This window comes from Athene noctua, chromosome 3 (assembly GCF_965140245.1).
Source record: "Athene noctua chromosome 3, bAthNoc1.hap1.1, whole genome shotgun sequence".
NCBI lineage: Eukaryota > Metazoa > Chordata > Aves > Strigiformes > Strigidae > Athene > Athene noctua.
The window spans coordinates 65772444-65799050 of record NC_134039.1 but is presented as its reverse complement, the minus strand read 5'-3'; the positions used below and the strand labels follow the sequence as shown (position 1 = coordinate 65799050).

The 26607-nt window shown below is 38.4% G+C and overlaps 2 protein-coding genes across 6 annotated transcripts; both read right to left on the bottom strand.

The window, feature by feature from the left end:
• Positions 1-52: 52 nt before the first annotated feature.
• On the bottom strand, positions 53-20817 carry HDAC10 (histone deacetylase 10). Of its 5 annotated transcripts, none has more exons than XM_074901586.1 (21): positions 20365-20817; positions 19872-19938; positions 18894-19028; positions 16593-16689; positions 15808-15905; positions 15623-15727; positions 15345-15413; positions 14552-14678; positions 13956-14021; positions 12705-12764; positions 12255-12344; positions 10827-10933; positions 9156-9223; positions 8479-8749; positions 7773-7863; positions 6041-6126; positions 5479-5532; positions 4781-4865; positions 4161-4346; positions 2191-2350; positions 53-1488 (listed from the first exon to the last, which is right to left on the bottom strand). In XM_074901586.1, the coding sequence occupies exons 2-21, from the start codon at positions 19934-19936 to the stop codon at positions 1463-1465; spliced, it is 2046 nt and encodes a 681-aa protein (XP_074757687.1). In that variant the 5' UTR covers positions 19937-19938; positions 20365-20817; the 3' UTR covers positions 53-1462. The 5 variants fall into 5 exon arrangements, with proteins under 5 accessions (XP_074757687.1, XP_074757688.1, XP_074757689.1 ...); XM_074901587.1 differs by having other exon boundaries at positions 20583-20817; XM_074901588.1 differs by lacking the exon at positions 12255-12344.
• A 1892-nt stretch (positions 20818-22709) lies between these two features.
• Positions 22710-26077, bottom strand: LOC141958706 (secreted frizzled-related protein 2-like). The gene is made up of 4 exons (XM_074901585.1): positions 25791-26077; positions 25096-25265; positions 24108-24200; positions 22710-23020 (listed from the first exon to the last, which is right to left on the bottom strand). Exons 1-4 carry the CDS (start codon positions 26075-26077, stop codon positions 22710-22712), a joined length of 861 nt encoding a protein of 286 aa, XP_074757686.1.
• Positions 26078-26607: the final 530 nt, after the last annotated feature.

The following is a 26607-nucleotide window of genomic DNA, read 5'->3' as shown; positions in this document are numbered from 1 at the left end:
ATTCATGTTTTAATAAACACAGAAAAATACATACAGAAATACAACCCTGCTATGATTCAAATACTGGATGTAGAAATTTATTTGAAGGAAGGCTGGTAAAAGGGAACGAGCCAAGACAGTTCTGAGAAAATACTTCCCTTGAAAATGCTGACTTGTCAAAAAAAGGGTTGTTTTTTTTCAGGAGAGAAAATAAACAAAAAAAATCTCCTGTTTTGAAAAGTTCTGAAGCTAAAGTTGCCCAGTTCTTAATCTAAAGTAAATACTTTTAGGAGGTTTAAGTTAAGTTTAAAGCAATTTTGAACTGAACGGAACATCATGTTCTTCAACTTTTAAGAAAATATTTGGGATGTCTTTTAGTTTCTTTTAAAATAGATTTTTATTTCAAAATGTTCAAGGATTGGGTATCATTTCCCACCCAGCAATAACTGAAAAGCAGTATGAGCAAGAAGGGAGTCATGAGAACAGTTACAAAAAGAGCACTGTGAAGACAGATACAGTTACTCAAATTATGTAGTTGACCCCAGCAGCAACACCAGTACAAACATAATTTGGAGTGTTTGAAATCAAAAGGTCCCATTATTGAAGTCACAATCACAGCAAAGTGCTCTTGAAAATGAGCCCTAAATCTTATCTGGAACGCTGCAAAACAAGGTAGACTATGCTTATTGCCTCAGGATGTTTATTTAGTTTTGAGAATTCACATGATTCCAGCCTTAGGCCGCTATCAAATCTCTTGGGGTTTGGGGTTTTTGTTATATAGACAATTTATGTTATAAAAGAGGGCAGAGTGAAGTTGTCTTTACCCTGCTTTTCTCAATTATGTATTTGTAATTTTATATATGCAAAATATTTTTCTTTTTTCTCTTGTGCCCTGTATAGTTCAGGAAATGAAACTTAAATCATCACATGCATACACTTTAACTGTTCAGTTGCTTCTCTTTATTCTTGCAATTGGCAATTACTCATTAGAAAAATTAAAAAAAAATAGACCATGTTAGATGAATCCTTTAAATCAGATTATGAAATGAAATTAAATGAAATCTGAAGGGCCTGTTGTTAAGTTTAAATACCTAATGAAATGGTGGTGGCAGCAGCAGTACAAAGGCTCCAGTGTTATGCTGAATACTGTTAAAATGTTTGGGTATTATGACTGCTCATTTCAATCACCTGTCTTTTGGACTGAAAGCCAAACTACAATATCACAAATGCCACAGGCCCCAATTTGCAGTAATGAAGTACAAGAGTTGTTTTCAAGTGTCAGTCCTGGATAAATTAGTGCCAATATCGAACTTGCAAGCACAGTCCTCTAGCTGAAGATATGGATTTTAAGTATTTTAAAAACAGGAGACAATTTTAAATGGCTCTTATTCTGTTTAGAGACTGACCGTCTCTTTTCCTGATGATTTAAAAGGCAACATGAACCGCAACACATTTTCTTCGGCTCTGTAAAATGATTCTGAAGTCAATTTCTTGAAATACCCTCCTTTACTGAAAAGAACAGCAATAAGAAAAACAATTATTAATCAAGCTTATACCACAATTCCCAACCCCATAAGAACATTTTTATTGGAACCAGACCACTGCTCTTGGCCATTTCTTCTGAAAGAGAGAAGGGCATTTTCTCTCAGAGAAAGATGCCCGCCTTTATCATTGCTTTTTCTGTTGAAAACCAAAGTTACTCACTAGAGAAACATTTCTAGACAAGTATGCTTGAAAACATATGTACCTGCCTAATCTGACTCCTATACAAACGCTGTACCCAATACTCAGGTATTTGTGAATGTACTTTAAGAACGACTAATGACTACTGAGTTAAGCGAAGTTCTTTGTGAACAAGCTGAATGTATAAAAAGTCACCTGATTTGGCACTATATCCAGAAGACATGTTAGCAATTGGAGCCAGTGCACATTGTATAACCATTCTTCAAGCACATGTTTTGGTAGATTCAAGACTCTTGAGTAACGGTATTCAAAGTTCCGAAGGGTACAGTTCTTATGCTATGAAATTCGGTGCTTTCTGGCTCAAGTGGCAGAATTAGAAGCATTCAGAGTTTCATCATTTTCATATTAGATAGTGTGCTCCCACTGACTTTAATATCCCACTGACTTACAGGATCCAGCTGTATTTTATCATCTTTTCAGAAACTTGCATATATTAATAAGAACTCAAGATAAAAATAGTCAACTTACCTGAACACTGAAGCATTTTCCATTGCTGCTGAAACTGGTCTCTTAATATTTTTATTTTATTTGCTTTTTCTTGGCTAGGAGGTACATAAGTTCCAAAGTTAGGTGTAGAAGCACCCACTAATGCTTTGGCTACACTTTGCATTAAATTTATCTCTTTGTCCTATTTAAGAAGAAAAAAAAAAATACTCCTGGGAACCAAACTTTATTTATTTCAATAATATATGAAATATTTTAAAACAAGTTTTTGTAATTACGTGTTAGTATTGGTAGCAAGAATGAGTAACTTTCCATTTTCATATAAAAACATGTCCAAAGGGAGTTTTTTCTGAAAAATTAATTTTTATCTCCCGTAAAACTTGTTTCTTTCAAATAGAGAAAGAATCTCAGTTTTGCTTTTGTTACTGAAAGGAAATAATTCCTGGTTAAAGGTAGAAAATGTTAGGAGGGAAGGGGAACATGGAGCTTGTTTACTTCATGCATCATTCCTTTTCTATCAGTAGAAAATAGTGATGTATTCTGCTTCATCAAGAAGTGACTTTTTTTTGATTCCTGAGAGTCTAAATCAGCATCATTTTCTCACAGAAATTATATTCTGAAATGTTGATAGTATAGGAAGATTATTAGCATTTATTTGGAAGACTGTAACTCTATTTCACTTTTAAGAAATAAAATTATTTTTTCAACTATTCTAAAAAGCCAAGCATATGCATTAGAAAATCCACATGCATTACATAATCCTGTTATGGAGCTACCCACAGAGTACCAATATAAAAGCATCAGTGACTTTTGAAGATTTATGCCTAAATTTCTTTTCATCTCTGAGTTTATCCTCTACAAAATAAATAATTCTTTCCATGTCATACTCCTAATTAGTAATGTGCAAATACACTATTTATGTATACTGCCTATCAAAGTACAAATTATTTTAGCTTAGACAGTTTATGTATCAGCACTGTAAATTAAAACAAATAACATTTGCGAAGACTACAGAATAAAGCATGTCAAAATTCAATTGACAGCTTAATGAATAGTCTATCTTTAATTGGATACTTGCTGGGGAGCAGGTTAGAATAAACATATGTGAACAATTAGTTGTTGTTTCTCATTAAAGAACTAGAAGGCATGAAAGCAATCAAAAGTTACTGTTTCACAGAACAAACAGAGAAATTGTGTTACTCACAGCCACGATGCTGCAGAAGCCAAGAGTGTAAATTAAGAGATTAGACAAATTCATGGAAGATATGCTTGCTAGCACTTATCACACACTGGTCTGGATAGAGCCTCCAATGTTCTAAATTTAGAAATCTTTAACACGGTAGTGTGTGGAAAAACTAGACTAGGGAAAGATCCAGATATTCTTTATTTCCTTTCCCATGCTCTCTACCAGAAACACAAAGCTGGGGTAGATTGGTCCTCAGTTATGTATTATGGCAATTAAGTTCACTCAAAGGATATGTGCCATTTTGATTTATTTGTCTTCTGCATGACGGAAGTCAGGTGTGATAAAGTACAGCATGGGGGAGTGAATGAGAGGAACGTCAGCATTTTATGATAAAGAGGACAATGGTCTGCTTTCAATCACATTTGATGGAAAGGCCATATAATTAACAGACAAGTGTGTCTCCTCAGGAGACAATTCTGAGCTGTGAATCCCAGGAGGAAAGGGAAGTTGTGGTAAATTGTCACAACACCTCCTGTCTACAGACATAACCATGTGCTTCCACTCGTGCCGCAGCTTCTCAATCATGCCAGCTGCCTACAGCTCGGTAGGCATCTGTGTCCTGTCTCGTTCTCAGGACAGCAAGAAACTTGGGCTATATGTGTTGTGAATTTAGGGATACCAAAGACAGTACAGATACAGCCAATATTTTCTACTGGGCAGCTTGAAGCAGTTAATACCAAGCACGCTGCTGTTTGATTTGAGTTCTGTCCTAGGCACAAAAGTACCACAGCTTAGTACCACTTCTTACCTCAATCACTGCTAGAATTCGAGACTCAGCTAATCCTTGTAGTAAAGTAAAAAGCAGAAAAATTCCACTTATTCCAAGGCTCCTGTTTGGTCCAATACCGATTACTGTCAAGTCAGGTCGATAACTATATGCTACAGGAAGAATGAATCCAAGTACAGCAGAAAAGAAGTCATTTCCTTCAGCATCCTTTAACAACAATGAGAAACTGCTTAGCACAAATGCAAAGCCTCAGATTCCCAGATATAAAACAGAACAGTAAAAGGAATCTCAAAAAGCTTTTGATTGACATAGGAGACAGGATACTGATCTATTTTCACTGCAATTTTTATATTAAACATGCAGATTATTCATCTTTTCCTTCGTATCTTCACACTGTGCCTTCTCAAAGATAAACTACAGTAGCTACTAGAAGTTTCCTCAGACCTATGCATTCTAATACACTCTAAAGATCTGTGAAGTAGTAGTACCCTGGCAAGGGCAAGAAAAGGAAATATTTTCAAAGGTCCAAATTGCAGTGAGGGGTGTAATTCTCAGTGTCATTTTATGAATTTGTAAATATATTCTATTATTTCTGTTTAAAAAGTTTTTCTCTTACATTCTTTCCAGAAAGTGAATCTTACCTCTTTCCAATTTAGAGGAATATAGTGTTTGGAGCTGGTCTTTCCAGACTGTTCTTTCTCACAAATATGTATCATGAGTATTTTCCTGTAAATCAAAAACACATCTGAGTATTTAACCACCAACTTCCAACGTGATAAAAATATATTTTCTTTCATCATTCTTTAAATACTAATTCATAACACAGGAGCACATGACTATTTGCATTACTACAAGCCATAATGTAAACATCAATTAAAACTGAAATCTTTTTAAAGGTATTTTTAAAAAGAGTATTAAAGACTACAGGCAAATTACTTTTAAGAAAAAGGGGAAGCAGCAAAAAAAAGTTATAGATAAGATCACTTTCAATAAGGAACTCAGCACCAGTAGTATGTGCCCCCCTGCAGTTATAGGGGGATATGGCCTATCTAATTAATAATTGCCTTATTACTTTCTATTTTTAATAACAATCTAAATTTCAATTAATATAGAAGGACTACACTTGAAACCTACCACTAAACTCATAAAGTGGCACTTAGAGATAGCAGTTTATCTGTAGATAACATCTGGGGATGTTTTGCATTTTGTCTCAAGCTAAACTTAATGAACATCAGTTCATGACTGATTCCTTAGTGCAGATTTCATCTTACATATGGACACTTATGAACATTTATAAAGCCTTTGGGATTTGACTCCCTGAAGTAAAGAGAAACCTCACCCATCATCTGTGTTTGGTATGATTTGCATGTCTCCAACAAATACACAAAGCACTCTGCAGAAAACAAAGAAAAATACACACACATTTGAATCTACAAGTAATTTTTCTTCAATTAGTGCAATTTGTTTAAACAGTTTGCATGCAGATTAGATGCACAAAAAAGCATGTATACTGTTTCTGAATTTTGTCCATTAAAAGTATAAAGAACTTTATTTATGGCAGCCCAAAGGAACTCTTTTTCTCCCACCAACTACTAGGGAGAAAAAACAAAACCAAGAAAATGTCATAATGTCTTCAGGCCAAAGACAACTGAAATCTGACAAAGAAAATGTAGGCTAGCACAGCAGTCATCCTCACAAATGTTTTGCCTTTGGTAAGGCAAAAGGTTTTTGCTGGCATATACAATACTGTCTGTACTACATATTGAAAATGCTATGTGTATGGAGATGCTATTTGTTTTAAAATTAAGGTTTCAAAGGCAATTTGCCACATTTCACACACACTTAGTATCTTTTTTTTACGTTTTGTCAAAGGTCCCCAAATGCAAAAGATACAAATTCACCTTTGAAATCCAAAGCGAACAGAATGTCTTAGTGCAACAGCAACAGAAACAGAAGCTGTGGGTGACTGTGCAATCCCATTGCACACCTGCAAAATATATTTTTCATTCAGAAGTAATTAATGCTGCACAAGATAGTGTCATTTTTCAATTGCAACAACTTCATTTTTACTTGTTTCTATGTATCATTCAAAACAAAGCTACAGCTGTATGAAAGGGATCTTTCATACAGATATCATCTATCATACAGATAGATATCAGTCATACAGATAGATCATTCGTCATCTATCATAATAGAGTTAAAAAACTGTTATTAATTAATTTTTTACAGAAAGGCCACATTTGATTATTATGCCAAGAGCTGTTCTATTACTTCAGAAGTATGGTGCGATGCTGAAAGGCAACTGTAAAAATAGCTTTTGCAGGGGAAGTCCATCTTTACTGGGTCTCTAGTCTGCAGATTGCACACACTCAGTGTTCCTGCAGGCAAACTGCACCAGAAAAGTACACCCTATGAAAAGGCGGTTGTCCCTGAATTCTAATTCTGACTCTTCCTTTAACCTAGGCAAGCTATTCCTTTCTGGACAACACAATGACAGTATTACTCAGTCAACATTTCAGTGTTCATTTGTGTTGTGTAGTACTTTGAACTCTACATGAAAGCTAAGCAAAAAGATAAAGCATGTTCCCTCTTTACACTCCTTTGTATTTTTCAACACAAAAAGCTCAGCTTCACATCTGCAACCCAAGAAAAATTGTTTTAGCCAGTTACCATTTTTTGGATCTATTTATAGGCTCTCCTAGAGGTCTGTGCAGTCTATGTTAGAAATTTATTCCCAAGATCTACATATGAGAATTCCAACAGCAAGAAGATGGCTTACAAGAAAGAGGCCATTCTGGCAGTTACTCTTCCTCAGAGGCCTGGTACTCTAAAGAGAGCCTTTCATTCAAAGGGGGAGAGTGATTCATAATGATGTAATATTCTTAACTTGTTTGCAGTTTTTTCTCTTTGCTTCTCCAAGTTTTTATAAATAAACACAAACATGCACTCTGTAAGTCTGCCTTCTCCTCATTCCTGACCCTGCAAGAATCAGAATGCTGAACTGGAATTATTCTGTTCATAATCACAGCATGCAGTGATTACGCAGCTTCACTAAAGGCTGGGGGGGTGGGGGTAGGGGGGTTGTAAATCAAAGTTTACTCTGAGTAAACTGTTGTATAAATAATGGTAAGTGGGTGCAGCTGCACATAGCATGGCATTTGGTAATGAAGAGTAATGCAGAAGTAAACTCTCTCCTAAAGACAGAATGCAAAATTCTGTGCACAAAGACAGGCAAATTTTTGACATTTCTTGTTCAGATTTCTTGCTGCTGCTCACTGGTGCTTGAAACACCAACTTCTGCTCACCTCAACTGGAAGAGTGAATGCCTGGCTCACCTGCATGTCTGAGAGTGATAAGAAGGTTCTTACTGACTCATATGCTGTGACTATAGAAAAGCTGGACAATGTCTTGCTCAAAGATCGTTAGAAAGATGTCTTGGGGTTAACAACTATCCCTAAATAGTTGTTTTCTCATCTTGCATACTCACTCTCACAGCTAAGCACATTCTAGCTGAGATCAGTGGGGTCGTGAACTACAAAGTAACTAATATCTGGTTAACAATGTATTAGAAGCAGAAATCACAGGAATCCAACTCTCTCCCCATGCCCCAAGATCAAAGCAATTTATTATTACCTCCTTCTTAAGTATTTTATCTAGGATGGCCAACATACTGCCAAGAGAGAGCAAAGTTTTGTCCTCTTTCACAAGGTCTGCATAAAGGCCACTGTAAAATAAATTATATGAAGAAAAACTATGTTAGAGGCAATAATAATTTTGAAGAGGACACTGATATCGTACTCTGCAGTTAGTGTTGAAGGGGTACATTTTGCAAAGGTGCTACACAGTGATTCTCAAAAACCCAGCTCTAGTAGGAAGATGTTGCCTGACAATCTTGAGGTCTCTAAACCTGTGTCCATCTCCACTCGAAAGAAAACAAAAATGTTTGATGATATTCAGGAAATACAGTTCTGTCAAAATTGGACTAAGACAAAAAGCTGAGCCTGTCAAATCAGACCATTCTGGTTATTTTTTTCAACAAAAAGTGAACACAGGGCTTTAAGGCACCTGCCTAGAAATACATCTTTCTAAATGATTAAGTTTGCACTAACTGTTCCATCTCCATTGAAATAGTTTTCTCTAAAAGTATTCTTATTTAGTTCTTTAAAGAACTTCAAGGCTATGGGTGATAACCAACACCAATGTCTTCATTCTTCAAAAGAAGAAACTCTGGCTATAATTGAGTAGACTGAGGACAACAAGATGATCATGGCAGAGACGGAGCTCTGTACACCAAGATCTCTCACCCTCATAATTATGTTAAAAATTAGATAGAACCAACCTGACAAAAGCTTTTATTTCAGTTTTGTCCAATTCCTTCACCAAATGAACAGGTACAGGGAGCAAATGTGCTGAACCTTTAGAGTCAGATGTTGCTGTTCTGATGTGAGGCACTGGAAATAGAATATTTTTCATGTGCAGTTCCAAAAACTTTTCTACTTTGACAGTTTCATTGTTGTTACTTATCTTAGATTCATGTTCTGTGGAGGGACTTGGATCAGCCTTCTTTAGTGTGTGTGATTTGGTGCTCAAATTTTGTATAAATGATGTATCTAGAGAAAGAAAAAAAAAAAAAAGAGGGGTTTCACGTGTTAATTCCTAAGCAGAGTGTTAATATTTGGTTATGTTTATTTACAAAATTGAGTACATATGTATTCATAGTATGTAATTTATTTCCATGTACCAGCTACAATGTTTCCTGCCGCAATTGTTTTAATCTAGCAAAAGGTCATAAAAGAGCATCCTCAAACAAAGATATCAAAGTGATACTTTTTGGTGTGATATTTGCTGGCTTCAGAAGTTCTTTTCAGACCAGCTGAAGACATGGCCTTGAATGAAGCCTCACACTGCTTCATCAGCCACTTGATAACTGCTAGTTCAATTACTTTATCTTAATAATTTAGAATTTCTGTATTAATCCATTTACCAATCACATTTGCTTGAAGAAAGAGTAATTACCTTCATACATCAACCATTTCCAGTAGGGTTTATGTGCTGCTCTCACATTTTGAATAGATTCAACAGCACTACAAAAGAAACAGGATTAACAGTATCAGCACTAATGAAAATACAGGAAACATAACTTACCTTAATGAAAAAGCAAAACCAAAAAAAATCCAACTGAAGATGAACAAGCTCTGGTCTCCTCCGAGAATGCAGAAAAGAAAGATAAAGAGAATGAGAGTCAATAGGCAGATTGCTTGGAAAGATTAGATTCAAGAGTCAGAAAAGCGAAGAACACATGGAGTATGTACGCATGTTTACACACAGCAAAGTCCCAAACCTGCTGTTAGAGGAAACACACTTGTCTCTGAGTTCAGAAAAGGCAAGATTTCACCTGTCTTTCTTTTCTCTGTCAGAGATTTTATCATCTACATAATGTAAAGATGTAATTAGATTCACTCAAAAGCAAGACTATCTGTTCAGGAACCAAGTAAAACACATTCCTTGGTGTTCTTTGTACTGGAGACTCTTTTTTATTATCAATGGTATGTGCAGCACTACAGGAAAATGGTCCTATTACATTAGCCATCATACAAACATAATTCAGATGATGTTAAATCCAGGATAAATTCTGTGTACTTGGAGATAATTTGTAAGGTGTTCAAGAACTGGACTGATATCATGGATAAATATGTAATCAACTCTCTATTACCTAGAATGATAGCAACTTGACATCCTACAGTTGTTAGAGAAGAAAAAGAGGCAATACAGGGGCTATGGGATGTGCTGGGAGCAAAATATCCAGCTCTGCTCCATCAGAGTTTACCAAACCCAACGCTGCATAGAGGCTGTGTATAGCTACACTGCTTCCCTGACTGATCGGAGCTCCGAGTTTTAACTAACAGCCAACTGGTAGTTGCTGCCACCAAAATGCATGAAGAGCATTACTGATGAAAAAAAGCACAGGAAAACTATTGAGGTGGGAGAGACTGAGGACAGAACACAGAGATGTGGAGGAGATGGTACAGACAGGTAGATAGAAAAAGATGCTGTTTAGATGTGGGACTGATTCAGGCCCAAGGTTCAGAATGCTTTACTACATCAGATTCACCCCTGTGCAAACACAGTCTTACTATCTCCAAAAAGAAGTTAGACCTGAAGTTTAATTATCTTGGTACAGCCCCAGGCCTCAATGCTCTAATTTCCAGGAACACAAGGAGTCATCGAGACTGGCCCTGCACAGCATCAGCAATCACTGATGAGAAAAAGGTCAGCTCCAGCTGTTGCTGTACTACAGCAACCACAGTGGCTCTGGAGCCTGAAAAAATAATCCTTGCAATTACATACTTTCCCAAATACTGGCTGTTATTAACTTGGCACTGCCTTGATTACAGCAGGATTGTCTCAGCCTTGAGTGAGATGGATCTCCACAGGATAACAAGACCCAAGAATAAATGGCTTATAATTTTATGCTATTAAGCTCTCACAACTTGAAATAATTCAGAAACAAAGTCTACAAAACTGTACCTTGGATGACTTTTTTGAAAAGCAAGTTATCCAAAGCGGAAAATAACGTATTAAAAAGCATCATATTAAAACCCTGCTTCACCAAAATATTCAAAGCATGCATGTCATTAGTCTCTTTGATAAATACTTGGGTTGTTCTAAAATTCTTCATATGCTTACCTTAGGCAAGGTGCCATTTCTCCAGTTATTTCAGGTACAGGATCTCCAAGCAAAGTTTTTACAGTCATGCATACTGATTCAGACAATGACTTTAAGTGGTAACCACCCTAGAAAAAAGTATTTTGTGTCACCTAAGAAACAAATATTGTAACATCCATCTGTGTATCATCATGGAAAATAAATTAAACTTTTGAAAAACATCTGAATTTACAGAAACAGAAGATGATATGCAAATACCTCTAAGTAAATAATTTTCAATATGAAAACAGTAAGTTAGAAAGCAGTTACTTGCTGAACTTCACTGGCATCTCATGATTCAAGTCACTTTATCATGGTTTGATTCATTTCGGAAATCAGTCATGACTTGGCCATGAAAACCCTGGAAACATATGCCTTCTCCATTCCTATCCATGATATGCTGTCTTCAACAATTCTTGTGGAAGATTCTTTAGAAGGCAAATATTATCACTGTCTTCTAAAATGCCTGTACAAAGGAAATCTCCCACAGCCTGACACCTTTAAGATATGGTTGTCCTAATGGTTTGGATAGAATTTGGAGAACAAGTGAAGATAGATTTAAGACTGGTAGATTGCAGATGATAGATTGCTTCCTGCAACCACCTGTGGAGCAGTCACATCATTGTATTAGCAGGGGATGCTTATTCGCACTTCAGCTAGTAGACAGAAATATCTAAAAAAAACCTGCTGGAGAGAAGGATGATGGAAGAAAGCTCACGCAAAACAGAGGTCAAGTGAATCAATTAATAAACAGTTCACTCTTGGGAGACCTCATTGGCAGTAGTATTTTCACAAACTTATTTACCTGAAAAGCCACCATTTTTCTAACACGCAGCAGAAACAGAGAGATGAAATCCAGATTTCAAAAGGAGGAAACATTTTTAATTGTTTAAAAAAAAAAAAATAGCTTTTGAAAAAAGAATTTGCATAGAGGCTTTTAATCAAAAAAGAGGGAATTTAGTAAGGACTCCATTACTAAGGAAGAGTATATTGAAGCTAAAGGTTTTTTAAACTCTCCTGTAGTAAGACATACTTGTAAAAACATCAGTAATGCAGCTTATTCATTAAATACATCTTAATGAGTTTGGGACTGTCCAGAGCAGCAGACTAGTCACTGTTCACAAGAACTGAACATAGCTGTGGAGTATATGGGATTTTTTGAACAATGAGCATACACTCCTCTGTTTCAAAGTTTTGTGTTAAAAAAAAAAAATAATCAATTTTTAAGACATGCATTTCTTTTTAATGTATAAGAGCACTGTCTTACCTATTTTTGCATTCCAGATTCTTATAAAAAAGATAACAAGAATAAATTACTTTGTTAAGAAGTTTTGCTTCCTAGTTTCTAGCTTCCCCTATATGGCTCTAATACAAAGACTCTTCCCCTGGGAGTACATTTCAAGTCTTTACCTCTAGGATGACACACAGCTTTCCATTAGCTAACTGCATAAGGAAGTGGGTAAGGTGGGCAAAAACCTCAGGAGTGGCATTCATCTGACCCTAAATCAAAGAAAAAATTTTTAAGAGATGAAACCTGAATCAAAACCACTGGTTAAAAAAACTCCCATACAATCTGAAATACATGGAAAACTGGAACATTTGCCTCTCATTGTAACTAATAAAATGCTGAATGAAGTGCTTTAAATGAAGGTGCAAAAAACATAATTACACCTATGGGATAAATTGTCTTTACATGTCTCACTGTAGTATTTAATGAGCTAGAGTCATCTTAAAGATGCAAACATTTATTTTTAGCTTGGTCAAAGTGAATTTCACCTAGAAATCACAGGACATTTAAGTGATAGAAATATTTTGTGAACAGATTCATGACTGACAACACAAAGGCCACAGGTTACTTACTTCAGGGTCTCCAATTCCAGAATCATATCCAGAGGAGACAATAACAAGTTCCGGATCAAACTGTCATAAAAAAAGAGAGAGTTGTAACACACTCTTTTGTCCTATTTTCAATTTTGTACTGGATTTCAACTGTACCATGTTCAGCTGTTATTTCAGCCAGAATATGAACACAAAAACTCTACCTGAATAAAAACTAAGACTACCCTTTTACGCTACTTTCATTCACGCTGGAAAAGTTGCAATCATTATATAGAATATTTAAAAGCTAACATTTAATAAATACTATTCAGTTCATCAGGACATCAGTCATGCCAGCAAAATAATGTGTTAACTACGCTACTGGCAATTCACCCAGAATCACACAGAATCAACTAGGTTGGAAAAGACCTTGAAGATCATCTAGTCCAACCATTAACCTAATACTGACAGTTCCCAACTACACCATATCCCTCAGCACTATGTCAACCCGACTCTTAAACACCTCCAGGGATGGGGACTCCACCTGGGCAGCCCATTCCAACGCCTAACAACCTGTTCTGTAAAGAAATACTTCCCAATATCCAGTCTAAACTTTCCCTGGCGCAACTTTAGGCCATTCCCTCTTGTCCTATCGCTTACTACTTGGTTAAAGAGGCTCATCCCCAGCTCTCTGCACCCTCCTTTCAGGGAGCTGTAGAGGGCGATGAGGTCTCCCCTCAGCCTCCTCTTCTACAGACTAAACACCCCCAGTTCCCTCAGCCGCTCCTCGTACGACCTGTGCTCCAGACCCTGCACCAGCTCCGTTGCCCTTCTCTGGACACACTCGAGTCATTCAATGTCCTTTTTGGAGTGAGGGGCCCAAAACTGAACACAGGAATCGAGGTGCGGCCTCACCAGTGCCGAGTACAGGGGTCAGATCCCTTCCCTGTCCCTGCTGGCCACGCTATTGCTGACACAAGCCAGGATGCCATTGGCCTTCTTGGCCACCTGGGCACACTGCTGGCTCCTGTTCAGCTGGCTGTCAATCAACACCGCCAGGTCCCTCTCTGACTGGCAGTTCTCCAGCCACTCCTCTCCAAGCATGTAGCGCTGCTGGGGGTTGTTGTGGCCCAAGTGCAGCCCCCGGCATTTGGCCTTATTGAAACTCATGCAGTTGGGCTTAGCCCATTGCTCCAGCCTGTAAATACTGAATTTCTACAAAATATTCAATGGTACTTGCTTAAGAAGTACTTAGGAAGCAGCCTTTGGTTTTGGAGAGCAGTAAAAAATTACCTCAAAAGCCGCTGGAAGCAACACATGGAAAAACACAGCAAGATAATCCGAATTTCCCATCCCAACCTGCAAAATATGAGAAATACAAGTCATGTTTTCCTGTTGAAATAAAAAATTTTCTAAGGTTCTTCAAGACTTTAGGGAAAGATAGTATCAAAAGTTGAAGGGAACCTTATAAGGTCAAGTAAAACAAACCCCATTTAAGTAAAGTGCATAAATATTCACCATTTTCAGTCCTAAATATGAGCTTCAATCGTCTGCTGAACAAGGATGGATGCAACCATCTCCTGAAACACTTTTTGATTTGATGGCTAGACAAGATATTAAAGAAAAAAATACTGTATGTTTTTCTCTCCTTCTTTTTTTTTCTTAAACATTATCACATTCTGAGCCATATTTTTCAGCAGACATTCCACTGACAGGAAGCATGTACACTGTGCTAAGACATACGCCAAGTAAGTAAAGCAATGCACTTCCTGGAATGAGGAAGCATGAGATACAAATCTACTGCACTAAAGCATGAGATACAAATCTACTGCACAAAAGCATGAGATACAAATCTACTGCACCTGCTTTTTTGTGCTGTAAACATTTACCTTATTCCAAGGCAAATTTATGTTAAAACCTTTTCCTTTTCCTAGACCCACAGCATCATAATCAGACTCTGTGAGTGATGGCCAGAATTGCTGATGTTCATAGCGATGCCAGGAAAAATACAAAACACTGAAAGATACAAAAAATAAATCCAACTTGATAAAAAGATTCTGAACTTGACTTTACATCCCGAACCTGGTGACTGTACTGAGTGAAAGCAAGAAAACAGAGGTGTCCTTTCTCTTTAGTTCTCTTAATGGACTTGAACTGTTGAACTCGGTACAGGAGGTCCTATGCCAAAATTAACCTAAAAATTAACCTGCCAAAAAATTCTTATATGCACACACTCTGTTCAGAACAAAGACAGAGCATTTTCAGAAGAGCAGACTTGTTTCTAGAACCTACTTCTATGGCTTTTCCAAAAACTTATAAAGGTCATGTATTTTATCCAACTACTCCTTGAATACTTTAACTGAGAGATTTGTGAATACAGAGAAAACATGTATTACCTGAATACAGGCACAAAGAGATCCTGCTACTGGCAAAACAAGGTAATCATATTGCTCATATTGCATTTGTTATGCTTTAAAGTAGAACAGATTTACATATTTATTTTTTTGTTAGATCTTTCCCTTTATTTTATAACAAGTAAAAAACAATAGAGTGCCTAAAATAGCAAGGAGAATGTTTTGTAAGATTCTTGTTTTAGAAATTTAAGAAATCTTATTCTCTACAAAGGCAAGCAATCTTTAACTAGATAACATTAAAAAAAAGTATTTAAAAAATCCTTCAAACCTTGGATCTTCTTCAAATATATACTGAGTTCCTTGCCCGTGGTGCACATCCCAGTCAACAATTAGGATTCTGCATAGATCAATAAAAGAAAACATTCAGTGGAAGAACCACAGCCTTTGATCTAAAGGAGGTAGAGATTAATAATGTTTTTCTGACCCAAAAGGTACATGACACCCAGAAAGCTCTAAACATTAATCTGAAATGGTACAGTGTCAAACTGTTCTCTAAGTGACATACTTGAGTATGAAAAGCTTCCCTAGAGTCAACCATGCACTTACCTCTTTAGACCATATTTCAGTTTTGCATATTCTGCTGCAATAGCAACATTGTTAAACAAACAGAACCCATTAGCTGCATTTCTCTGGCTGTGGTGACCTGGAGGTCTAAAACAAAGTTGTATATGGTTATTCACAACAAAAGAAATTTTGGTAAGAAGTGAAAAATTTCTCACATATTTTCTTACCTTACTAATGCCATTCCATTGCACACTTTTCCTGACATCACAGCGTCCACCAGCTGCAAAGTTGCTCCTACTGCTAGTCTGGCACAGCGGTAAGTGTTCTGAAAAAAGAGAAACTCATAGTTGTCATCAGTCACTCATCAGCTTGTTTTAACTAATCACACATAATGTGTTTGTGCACCCCAACAGCAAATTGTCTTGACATTTGACATAATTCTACCCAACTGAGGTTGTATACAGATAGCTGAAAGCAGAATTTTACCACATAGACTCCAATGTGCTTTCCACTAGGTTTACCTGTGATCACCATATCCTTCATAAGGATGTTCTCTCTATGGAGCAGTTAAGAAACATGAGACGGACATACTGAACTGACTAGTGGAATAACACAGCATCTTTGAAAATAAGGAATGAAATCCTACAGAAACAAAACACAGAAGACTTCACCTCCATTACCTGGCACAGCATTTAAGAGCAACTGTTACCAAAATGCAATTTTCAGGTCACAAATGGTCTACAGTGACATCAAGTGACAAAAATAGAGCTAAAATGTATCACACTATACTGGCATGATACAGTTACAGAATAGATGACAGGACACAACCAATTTAAATTACACCATTATACTAAACTTTAAACAGATAGCAATAATATAATAAATAAATGCAAGTCTACTTAAATAGCAAAAACTTTATTGCCCATCTTCCCCTACTTAGAAAAGTGCCACTCAGATGCAATAACACAAACACTTGTAATTCCCAATAGAGGAAGCAGTTTAACTTACACACCTGATGAAAAAAAAAAGCATCATAATTTCCAGAGACTCTTTTCAGTTCCTCTTCATTCATTGTCTGTGTGCTTTTCGCCACTTCCAAGTGTTCTGAACTGCAGAGGAGAGAGATTAACACGACACTTACAAGCAACTGTACAGGGTCTTTTTAATGCAAAATGTAATGAAAAGTAACAGAATATATGTTAAGAGAGCCTTTCTGTGAGACTTCACAAGTCCAGTAGGTAATATGGAATGCTAGTTACAGGATATAGTGGAAAAAAAATAAGGAGCACTATGAAAGCAAGGATTCTTGGATGTCATAAGAATTCTTCTCTTTTCCAGTGGTAAGAGCAATTAGTCTTGCTTTCTAAAAAAGGCTCTTTGTTCATCATGCAGCAATCTATTTTGCAATTCATGCTACCTATAGATACCATCCCAACAAAAACTAAACTAGGATTCTCACAGTCATCAGAGTGTGAATTATAACTCTGTGAATGTATGTCTAGTCCTCCCTTGTTCTACTGAAAACAAGTATTTGAATTAATCCTTTATCAGCTGTATTCTAACTCCCTCTTTTCACTGGTTCAAGAGTGCAATAAGTACTAAGGCACTAGCACCAATGTTCCCCCAATTCTTTGCCACTGCTCTCCTGCCCTTGTGTAGTGAGCTGGAAATGGAGGGTGATGGCATCTCCTCTCCCATCTGTGTCCTAATCCAGGATACAATGACCACATATATGTGTTCCTGTAGGTTGACAACACCAAAACAACCAAAATTTCACAACAAAATCAGACACGCTAGTGCTGCCTAATGGAAAAAAAGCTCAACAGTGGCTTAAAAATGAAGGCATTAACAGGAATAAAACTACATGAACCTGAATGACTGTATAATTACTAGTTTCAGCAGCAGCCTCGTAACTAACTGTGAACATCAACAAAACATTTTTACAGGACTTATAAATTTGTTTCCATATAAAAGTGGTTTAGAAAGGAAAGAGCTCTATTACTTCTAGCTTACTTATGGAAACCAAGACACATCCCCAATCATCTCGCAGGAATAACTCAACTGGAAATAGTGATCAAGTTGCCTCTTCTGTACCCAATCAGCAATGTATTACTATGAAAATAAATTATACTGGTACACAGCACTAACTGCATTCTAATAAATAAGTATGTGCTTAGGAAAAATACTGTCCTGGAATATGAAAATGTAAGCATGACCTCCGATCAAGCTATGGTCCTTGTCACAGGTGTCAGGGCCCTGGGTGCATCCCCTCCCTCCCGGGGTTTGGCTGCTGGGTTCAGAACCAGAGATAGCACAGCTGGTGACCTTGCGAGCTACAAAGAGCCTCAGCAGAGGCTCCTTCCTAACAGTTCTGCTGAGAAGCCTCAGCAGAGGCTCCCCCTCCTTCCCTTGGCACTTTCTTTTAAGATAAGGTTCTTATCTTTGGCTACACTGCAGCTGTGTTGTGTAGCCATGTCTGTGTCTGGCTACGAACACTGCTAATCTGGACCTGGACTCTGAGCTGTAGACTGAATCTCCACCTTGACTTCAGACCTGCCATGTAGCTATGGCCTCATTGGGCAATCTAAACTCATGGCTGAATCCAGCTGCCATCGCTGGATTCAGTGTGCTGCTCACCTTGCTTCGGTATTGTGGGATTGTGCCCTTGGCCTTGAAGCCACTGCCTCTGGCTGCTTTGTCATCACACTCTGCTCCTGACTCCTCCTGCCTTTCAGAGAAGGCTGCCCTTGACACTCCCTGGCAAGGGCAAATGAGTGCACAAGCAACACGCAGAATCATCTGCAGCTGGTTGCAAAACCATCACACCAAGGTGGCAAATGCCAGAGCAGACCTCATTGCCATGACTTCAGAATGGGCAGGCTGCTGTTCCTCTTTACTCCCCCCCCTTCAAGAATTAGCTACAAAGTTTTTCTGTTTGGTTCACTCCATCTCAAAGATGCTTGGGAGAAGGAGAAGGTTATCTTTCTACAGAAATACCCATTTTTCTAACTTAAGTCCTGTCCCAATTTTTATTAGAAGTTTACTTTTAATCCTATACATAAATCATCATTCACTGCTTAAGAACCCGAAGAGTGAGAATAGGGACTTACTGGAATATCAGATTTGTATTTCGCAGATACACGATACTCAACATTATTTGTCTAACTTTGTGTGGCACATTTTCCATTGAAATTACTGGAAGTCATTGAGTTTTGGAGCCGACCTTTTCAAATGAAGCAACATATGACCTGAAGGTATGAGATCTGTTATTTCATTTAATTAATCTCAACGATGATGAAAGTAACTTTCAGACCTGTGAACTAACAGGATCTCCTCCTCACTTGCTTCTCTGACAGGTACACGGACACATCTTTCCACAAGATGGTAACATTTAAGCTGCTCATAGGAGGATGACAGTCTTTCTGGCACTTCAATATCACAAACAGGACTAAAAATAAACAATAATCATATTACTATAATGCCATACCAGCACAGCTAACAAATACACTTCATAATGCCTAGCTTTTAACTTCTAATTGTAAGAAGAATCATTACCTTCATAGAGCGACATGTAAGAGTAAATTAAAATCTTTAAATACTTTTTGTTTTGTAATTGAGCCAAACATGTGTAAGCAGAAAATGATATGTGGTTCTTAAATAAAAATGAAACACAACAACAACATTTTTGTATTCCTCTCTCACCTCTGAAAGTAGCAATACTTAACTACAGACACAGGAATGCTGAAATTAAAAGCTGCTGATTACAATGAAGGTGAACAGAGGAGACTTGGGCTTGGGAGAGAACACAAAAGTGGACTATTACTCTGAGCACTGCAAAGGTACTGGTCTAATTTATGTAAATTTAAGCAAGTGGTATATACCAACTTCTAACTGAAATGAATTGACATCTTTCAGCTGAGTGTATCAATATATTTTTTCCAAAATCTTTATAAGCAATTTACTTAGCTTAAAAGACTTTATTTAAGGGGCTACTCAGAATTTAAAGTCAACACTTCTTATTAACGTGTACCAGACTGGAGGCCTACAGCTTCTCAAATCCATCTTCTGATTATCATTTTGACATCTGGATACAAACTGGGAATAAAATAAAAATTATTTCCAAAAGGAGACTTCCTATTTTCTAGGAAAATGACAGGGTATCTATTTCCTACTATATTTACCTATAGCTAGTAGGTATTTCCTATTACATTTACAAAAACTGCATTTACTTTGTATTTCTCTCCGAAGTCCTAACAAGATTCAATTCATAAAAAGGATGTCAGTGACTTACTCACTCCAAAGTAGTTTATGAGTGGTCATCTCCTCATCGTAAATCAGTGCTGTTCCTGAAGCCATTGCTACAGACAGAACAAAACAACAATCTCAAGGCACACATTTTAGGCAAGAAGTAAACATATACTAAACCAAACAATACTGTATTAGCTAGTGAGAATATATGTACACAGCGTATCTGTTTGCACGTCAGTTTTGCACTTACAGAACGAAATCAAATAAAACTATTTTGAAAGAGGCCTGAGAAGACAGACAATTGAGGCAGCAATTCAAAGCTAATTGAACAGACCTTAAACCTGCATGCACGCAGGCAGGATTCACGATTATCTGCATTTCCAAAACCTCAGCGGAGGCATTTCTGGTGAAGGGGTGGGGTTAGGCCTCCTCCCCAAGCAACCTCTAGCCCACACTTGGCCTGATGCAGACTGCTGAGGATCTGAGCACAGGCCTGCACAGGCCTCCTCATCCCGCCATTACACACCGATACTTACCTGTCACGGCTGATGTGAAAGGAACCAGCTACTTGCGAAAGCTTAAGTTATAAAGTCACAAAGTATGAAAAACAGGATTGTATACACTACGGATAGAACAATTGTAGGGATCTGTTGTGTTTAAAACTTTCAAAAAGCCCAAGAGAGTCATTTAAGAGAAACAAAGAAACCGATGCGAAGAGGCTGGAAGCGCGCCGCTGGCCGCTAGGCCGCCTCACCGGAGCGCTGGAGTGCGCGTTACCGTCGTGGGCCGCGGGCCCGCTCCGCTCCGCGCCTCCCGTCCGCCGGGAAAGCCTGGCAGCCCGCAGGCGCCCTCACACGGAGCCGCCCGGGCCCCGCGGCGTGCCGACGGCAGCGCCTCAGGTCCCGGAGCGGGCCGCGGGCAGGCCCCGGCTCCCGCAGGCGGGCAGGGCGGGAGGCGGCGCGCCTCAACCACACGGGCCCAGCCTCGGCCCAACCACCGGGAACGCCTCGGCTCGGCCCCGCCAGCCGCCCGCTGCTCCCGCGGCAGCGGCGGCTCGGGGAGTGTCGAGCGGCGTCCCCGCCCCACGGCTGGCCCTGAGCGGCGCGGCCGGAATTTAAATTCCTAAATTTCATTTTCGCTGGCACTAGTGCTGCTGGACATTTCACTGGTGTGTAAAGGGAGGCCTTAAAGAGCATACAAGGGAAAACTTTTACTTTGCCAGAGCTCTCTGAAGTAGGTCTGACAGTTCGAATTATACTTTCATGCCAAGGATAATTTAACCACGGGTATTGGTTTTAGTATATGACAAATCCAAGAGCAAAACTACCCACAATCCCGGACTATATGGTGTCCTCTAATATAAAGAGAAATAAAATGAAAACTTGAACTAAAATGATTACTCCTTCGTGTTTGCAGCATAACAAGCATCTCGTTCTCGGCAGGTAACAGCAGGCACCGCAGCCCCGAGCCCCGAGCCCAGGCGCTGATGCTTCTCCTGCGTGTCGTACGCAGGGCACTGGCCACCGGGCCACACAGCCCCTGGGTGAGCCTCCCTCGCAGCCCCCCTGGAGCCGCTGGCGTGTGGAAAGCCATGACAGGCTTCTTCAAACATCAACAGGTTCTCACAGAATCACAGGTTCTGCAGGGACCAGCACACACTCAGGAGGATCAACTGAACAGAGCTCTTGAACAACCTACTTTTTTCTAAGCAATGACTTCATTATACAATATAAGCTGAATATATGTTGTTTCAACCTTTTTTTCCTCAGTTTCTACTAGTTTTCCAGTTTATGGTAGAAAGCAACGGAGCAGACCTGCACTTACGGGGGAGACATTGGGAACTCAGATCATTATGGATGGGTCTTTTAGAAAGCTAGTTTCTAATTAACTTTCCCCATATTTATTTCAAGAACATATGACCATAATAGACACTCTATTACTGAAATAGCTTCTAATTTATGTATTATCAATTACCTGTTCTTGTGTCTATTATTCGTATTTATAAAACTATCATTAAGTCAAGTTCTGTCCATCTTCATGTAGTCTTTAATGTCAGTTTATTGCACTGACAATGAGGATGCTGATCATGTGGCCACTGTAATATTTTGCATTTTTTGAATGTTATCACTGCATTAGTACCCTGCAGACCACTTAGACAACTGATAAATTTTATACATTGACTTTTGTAATGTGTCTGAAAATGAAAAGGGACCTTTCAGTAGCAGCAACCTAATTTAGATTCCACTTGAACCCCTGTCACATTCAAGATGGTCAGGCAAGAATAAAAATTTCAAAAACTGCATATAGCCTATGCTCTCAGGTGTTACCACTGAAATACTGTCAGTTCTGTCATTGTAAAATGACATCCAGTAATCAAATATTCTTGTGGCTGTGGCCAACCAAGTTGTGTTTACTGTTACTTATTCCTATTTATTCCACTTTGATTTTGGCAAAAGTGACCAGCAGAGGGCTGCCTTCTTTTAAAATACTCTAATGGCAGAAAATGGGGTGGATTTATGAAACATTAAGCAAGGGAAAGTTTAGGTAACTAGAGAAAATGGCAGAGTGTATGGTACAGAAAAATGCATTAAAGATAGTTAGGTGGATTAACACTATTTTATACCAGTTTTTGCACACATTACAAAGTTTTTTGCAGTAACTCCAAGAAATATTTATACACGGTTGGCCAAGTTCAAACTTGATGTGAATATCTGTAACACTACAGAAAAAAGGCCTAATGACACTAGGGTTTAAGTTCAACTTATAATACAATTTAAAAGGAAATCAAGACTTTACATTCCACTTACAATACATTCCTATTTACAAGATAGGTTTGGCATGAGAAGTATAATCATCTTTTTACAAATAATGTGATAACTATTTACAAGCATTTATGGTGTCTCCACTTCTGAGTGGCCAAAGTCAGCTGAGAGTCCCTCCTCTGCCAACGATAAACCTGGTTTACTAAAATGATGCCCTCTTCAATATTCCCCACGAAGAGATATACCATGGGACGATGGGTCAGAGTCATCCTCTGTGTACAGTTTTCATTGATAAGCAGCCACTGTTGTATCATACTCTGAGTTTCGTAAGGCAAGAGTGAGCCCTGGGTAATGAATTCCACTTGGCATTCGATGTTATACTCTCGGTCACCAAATACTGTTCTCTTCTTGGACAGCTTTACTTTCACTGCTGAGGAAAAAAAAAAAAAAAAAAAGGAAACTCCATTTACTCAACTGGAGAAAGAAACACTAACAATGAAAGCAGGTTGATTGCTTTAAAATATTATCGTAATTTATGCTGATAGAGTATGGCAAGGCCTTCTCCAGAAGCAGTATACATTTTAAAAACTAAAGGTTATGTAGTACAGATTTTTTTTTATGGAATTAAGCAACAAGGAAAAAATATTTTCACAAAAGTTAGTAATGTCTTTTTACCATCACCATGTATGTCAGACTTTTTTGATAATTAGCTGTTGTAAGCTGTTGGTGTTCTTGTATCATGAGGCTGCCCATCTTGCCCAAGACATTCTCCTGAAACTCACTTTGTTCATGGTAGGAACTCGTCAGCAAAAATAGCTAGTAATGCTTGCTGATGCCACCCTTTTATATATTCCCTTTTCATTATAGGTATCTACCTACCCCACCTGATTCCACCAGCACTACTTAGCATGAAATTTCTCTATACTGCTTGATCTAAAGCCAGCCAAATCCCCCAAGAATCTCTGCACAGATGTCAGAGGGCTATACAGGAAGTTTCTAGGGCAAACTAAAGTATTGCCTGTCACTCCAGTAAGACAACATGAGGTAAGAATTTCTTTTAGTGATACTATTTTCTGACTCTCCTTTTCAGTAAGCTATGTATCACAAAAAATGCATGCACACAAGTAACAAGGACACGCTGTTCACTGGTTAAACACCAAAGCTTTACTTTGGGTTTAACCACTAATAAAAGGCAAACCTGCTTATTTGGTTGCTTTTGCCAGAAATATTTTCCATAAAGCATGTTGTACTACAGTGTGGACAAATAGACAAGAACAGAAGACCTATTTGATTGTAAACTAGATCATTAATAAATCTTTCATGCAAAATAAATTCTGCTTATATTTTGATTAGAAAGAACATATTCTGAAAAGCAACCTGAAGTTAAGTCAGCAGTCAAACTCTTAATCCTTTGAAATTCAAGCAGAAACTGTCACTTATTCTAATTCTAATTTTAAAGCATTTTAGAAGGAGAGATGTTAGTCTTTTTAATAGCAGCCATATTAGCAAGGACTTACCAAAGTTACTGTGACAGAAAACTTCAAGAACTCTTCTGTGTGTAAAGAATTCCTCCACTGCTGGGCAGGTCTGGCAGGCAGGCTTTGGTAGGACTGGTAAGAAATTACAAAGTCTCATTGTTATCTTTCAGAATCTTTTAATTCTCTGCTGTCAAAGCTGAGAGCCCACTGTTTAACTACAGGGATAACAGAGGAAATAAGCAGTTGGTCAGTGAAAATGTAAAAAGTCTACACACTTCTCTGAAAACACAGCTAGGGATGAAAAGGAGTTTCATATTCCATGTGCATTCAGTCCTTGTTCAGACTGACAAGCTCAATTATCAGCATCAAATACAGTATTATTTTTAATACAGCTATGGTGGGTGGGAAAGGGGTTAGCTGGATGATTCTATCAGTGACTCTGGGTGTAGCTGAGCTAGGACTGTGAATATATGAATTTGGGTGTGCTAGCTGCAATGGATTCCTACTGTTTTCTGCAGAAGTTAACAAGCCTGAGTGCATCGGAAGATTTGAACATTAATGTCATGATAATTCAGATTTCCCAAAGGAAAATCAGAGAATAAATCATCCCAACTTTTCTAAACTGATCTGAGAACCAATTCATTGTAGACATAAATTTATTTGATAAGGGTCATTGGTAAGTCTATAAAGAGACCTCAAAATAAATCAAACACAGTGTGCTGTCATGGGTATGATACTGCCCATAGCTGTGCAGGGTGATAATCGTCTTCCTCCACTATCTAAGCATGGACTGCCTACACTTTATTTTTTTTGAGCAATGCTGATTTACACCATCTGAGGTCTGCTGCAGCTTACACTGCAAGTACTAGCACTTTGCCCTGCCATCTACATGAACAGGGTGAAGCAGTACCAACAGACACAACTCCATTTACAAAATCACAGACTCTCTGGGAACGGTGTCCCTTGTATCTCCTTGATTCCCAGGAACACAGAGTACGGCCACTCTTCCCTCGGCCAATCCAGCTACCTTTGTCCAAGTATTTATATTCCTTTGTAAGAGATGCCAGGCACATGTCCTCATCCGCAGGGAATCGATCACAGTCCAGACTGTCAGGCCAGGGGTGTCCATGGCAGGTGAGAACAGGGGCGCAGCTCTCACGGACAGCAACACACATACTCCTGCAAGGATGGATAAACCTGTCGCCAGGGGAAATACTAGGATGAATTAGTTAAACTCGCTCAGTGATAACAGAAACTATTGCAACAGTGATTTCTGTGCAAAGTACATTGTTTCACTGGTATTTAACATCCTTCAACAATAATGTAGTGCCAGAAGCAGCAACTGTGCAAACTGTGCAAGTCTGTACATGGACTGAACTGTGCTTGCAGTATTGTCACAGTTTTAAAAATGCTTTTATTACAACCTGCGAAAAGCTTCAACAAGAGCCTGATTCTATTAATAATATGCGCTTCAACTCTAAATTAACCAGAACAAAATGTCAAGTGTAACAAAATAAAACATGATACTCTTTGACAACAGCATTCATTTCCTCAAAGCAAACTAAAGTTGAAGTGGAACATGTTTTCAGTGCTTTTCTTTCCAATGAGTATGAAAAAGTTAACAGAATTATTTCAGATAAAGTGGACATCACCTTTAGATTATGATAAACATGCATTTAATTTGATCTCTGTTGGAGTTTTGTACTGTGCTGTGGTACTTACGTATCTAAACAGATGGGTGCAAACAGGGAGCACAGGAATGTCCTCACGTGAGGGTGACAGTCCGTGTGTGTAAGGTGCTGCCAGGTGGTGGATTTTAGGATAACCTCTGCCATGCTTGTGTGTCCCATCAGGTTGGGAAGCCTCATTTCAGAGTACCCAATCTTGTGGCACATATCCATCTCCTTTGGTATCACTACACATTTCGTGGATAATCCAATGTCAAAGCCTGTTGTCACTCTTAGGAAACCACTCAGAGCAAAAACAAGTATTTTTGCAGTCAAGAACATCTTCCAGTGACTCCTGGGCTGCTGAGCATGGAGCTGTCAAACCCCTCCAAGTGCAGGAGCACACTGAAAACCTTGTGGCTTATATACCCCAAGAGCTTAATAAACCATTGGTTATCAACTACTTATCAAATCACTTGAGACAAGATCAGGTCTTATTGCCTATTCAAGGAATTGTTGTGATAACCAGGGAGGTGGAGACAAAGTATAGAAGTATGTTCCCTAAAGATACCGATTTGCTATAGCCTTTTCAAATGTCCCACAGGGTCAGTTGCTGCAGCGTGCTATGTGGCATATTAAATTCTAACACCTAGAAGGTTTGCTATGTGCTTTCTAAAACAAATTAAGAGATCCCCCAGAAAAAAAGGTTGGGCAGACAAGCTGTCTCCTGGTGCTGCTGTCTCTCCTTTGTTTTCAGACACTGCTGACAGGGCAGGAAAAAGAGCCCGGATTGACTTATCAAGTGAAAATGTTTTGCCTGTGGTAATTGCCCATGTCTCTTCCACGTTTTACAATGTAGAAGAGGTGCTTTC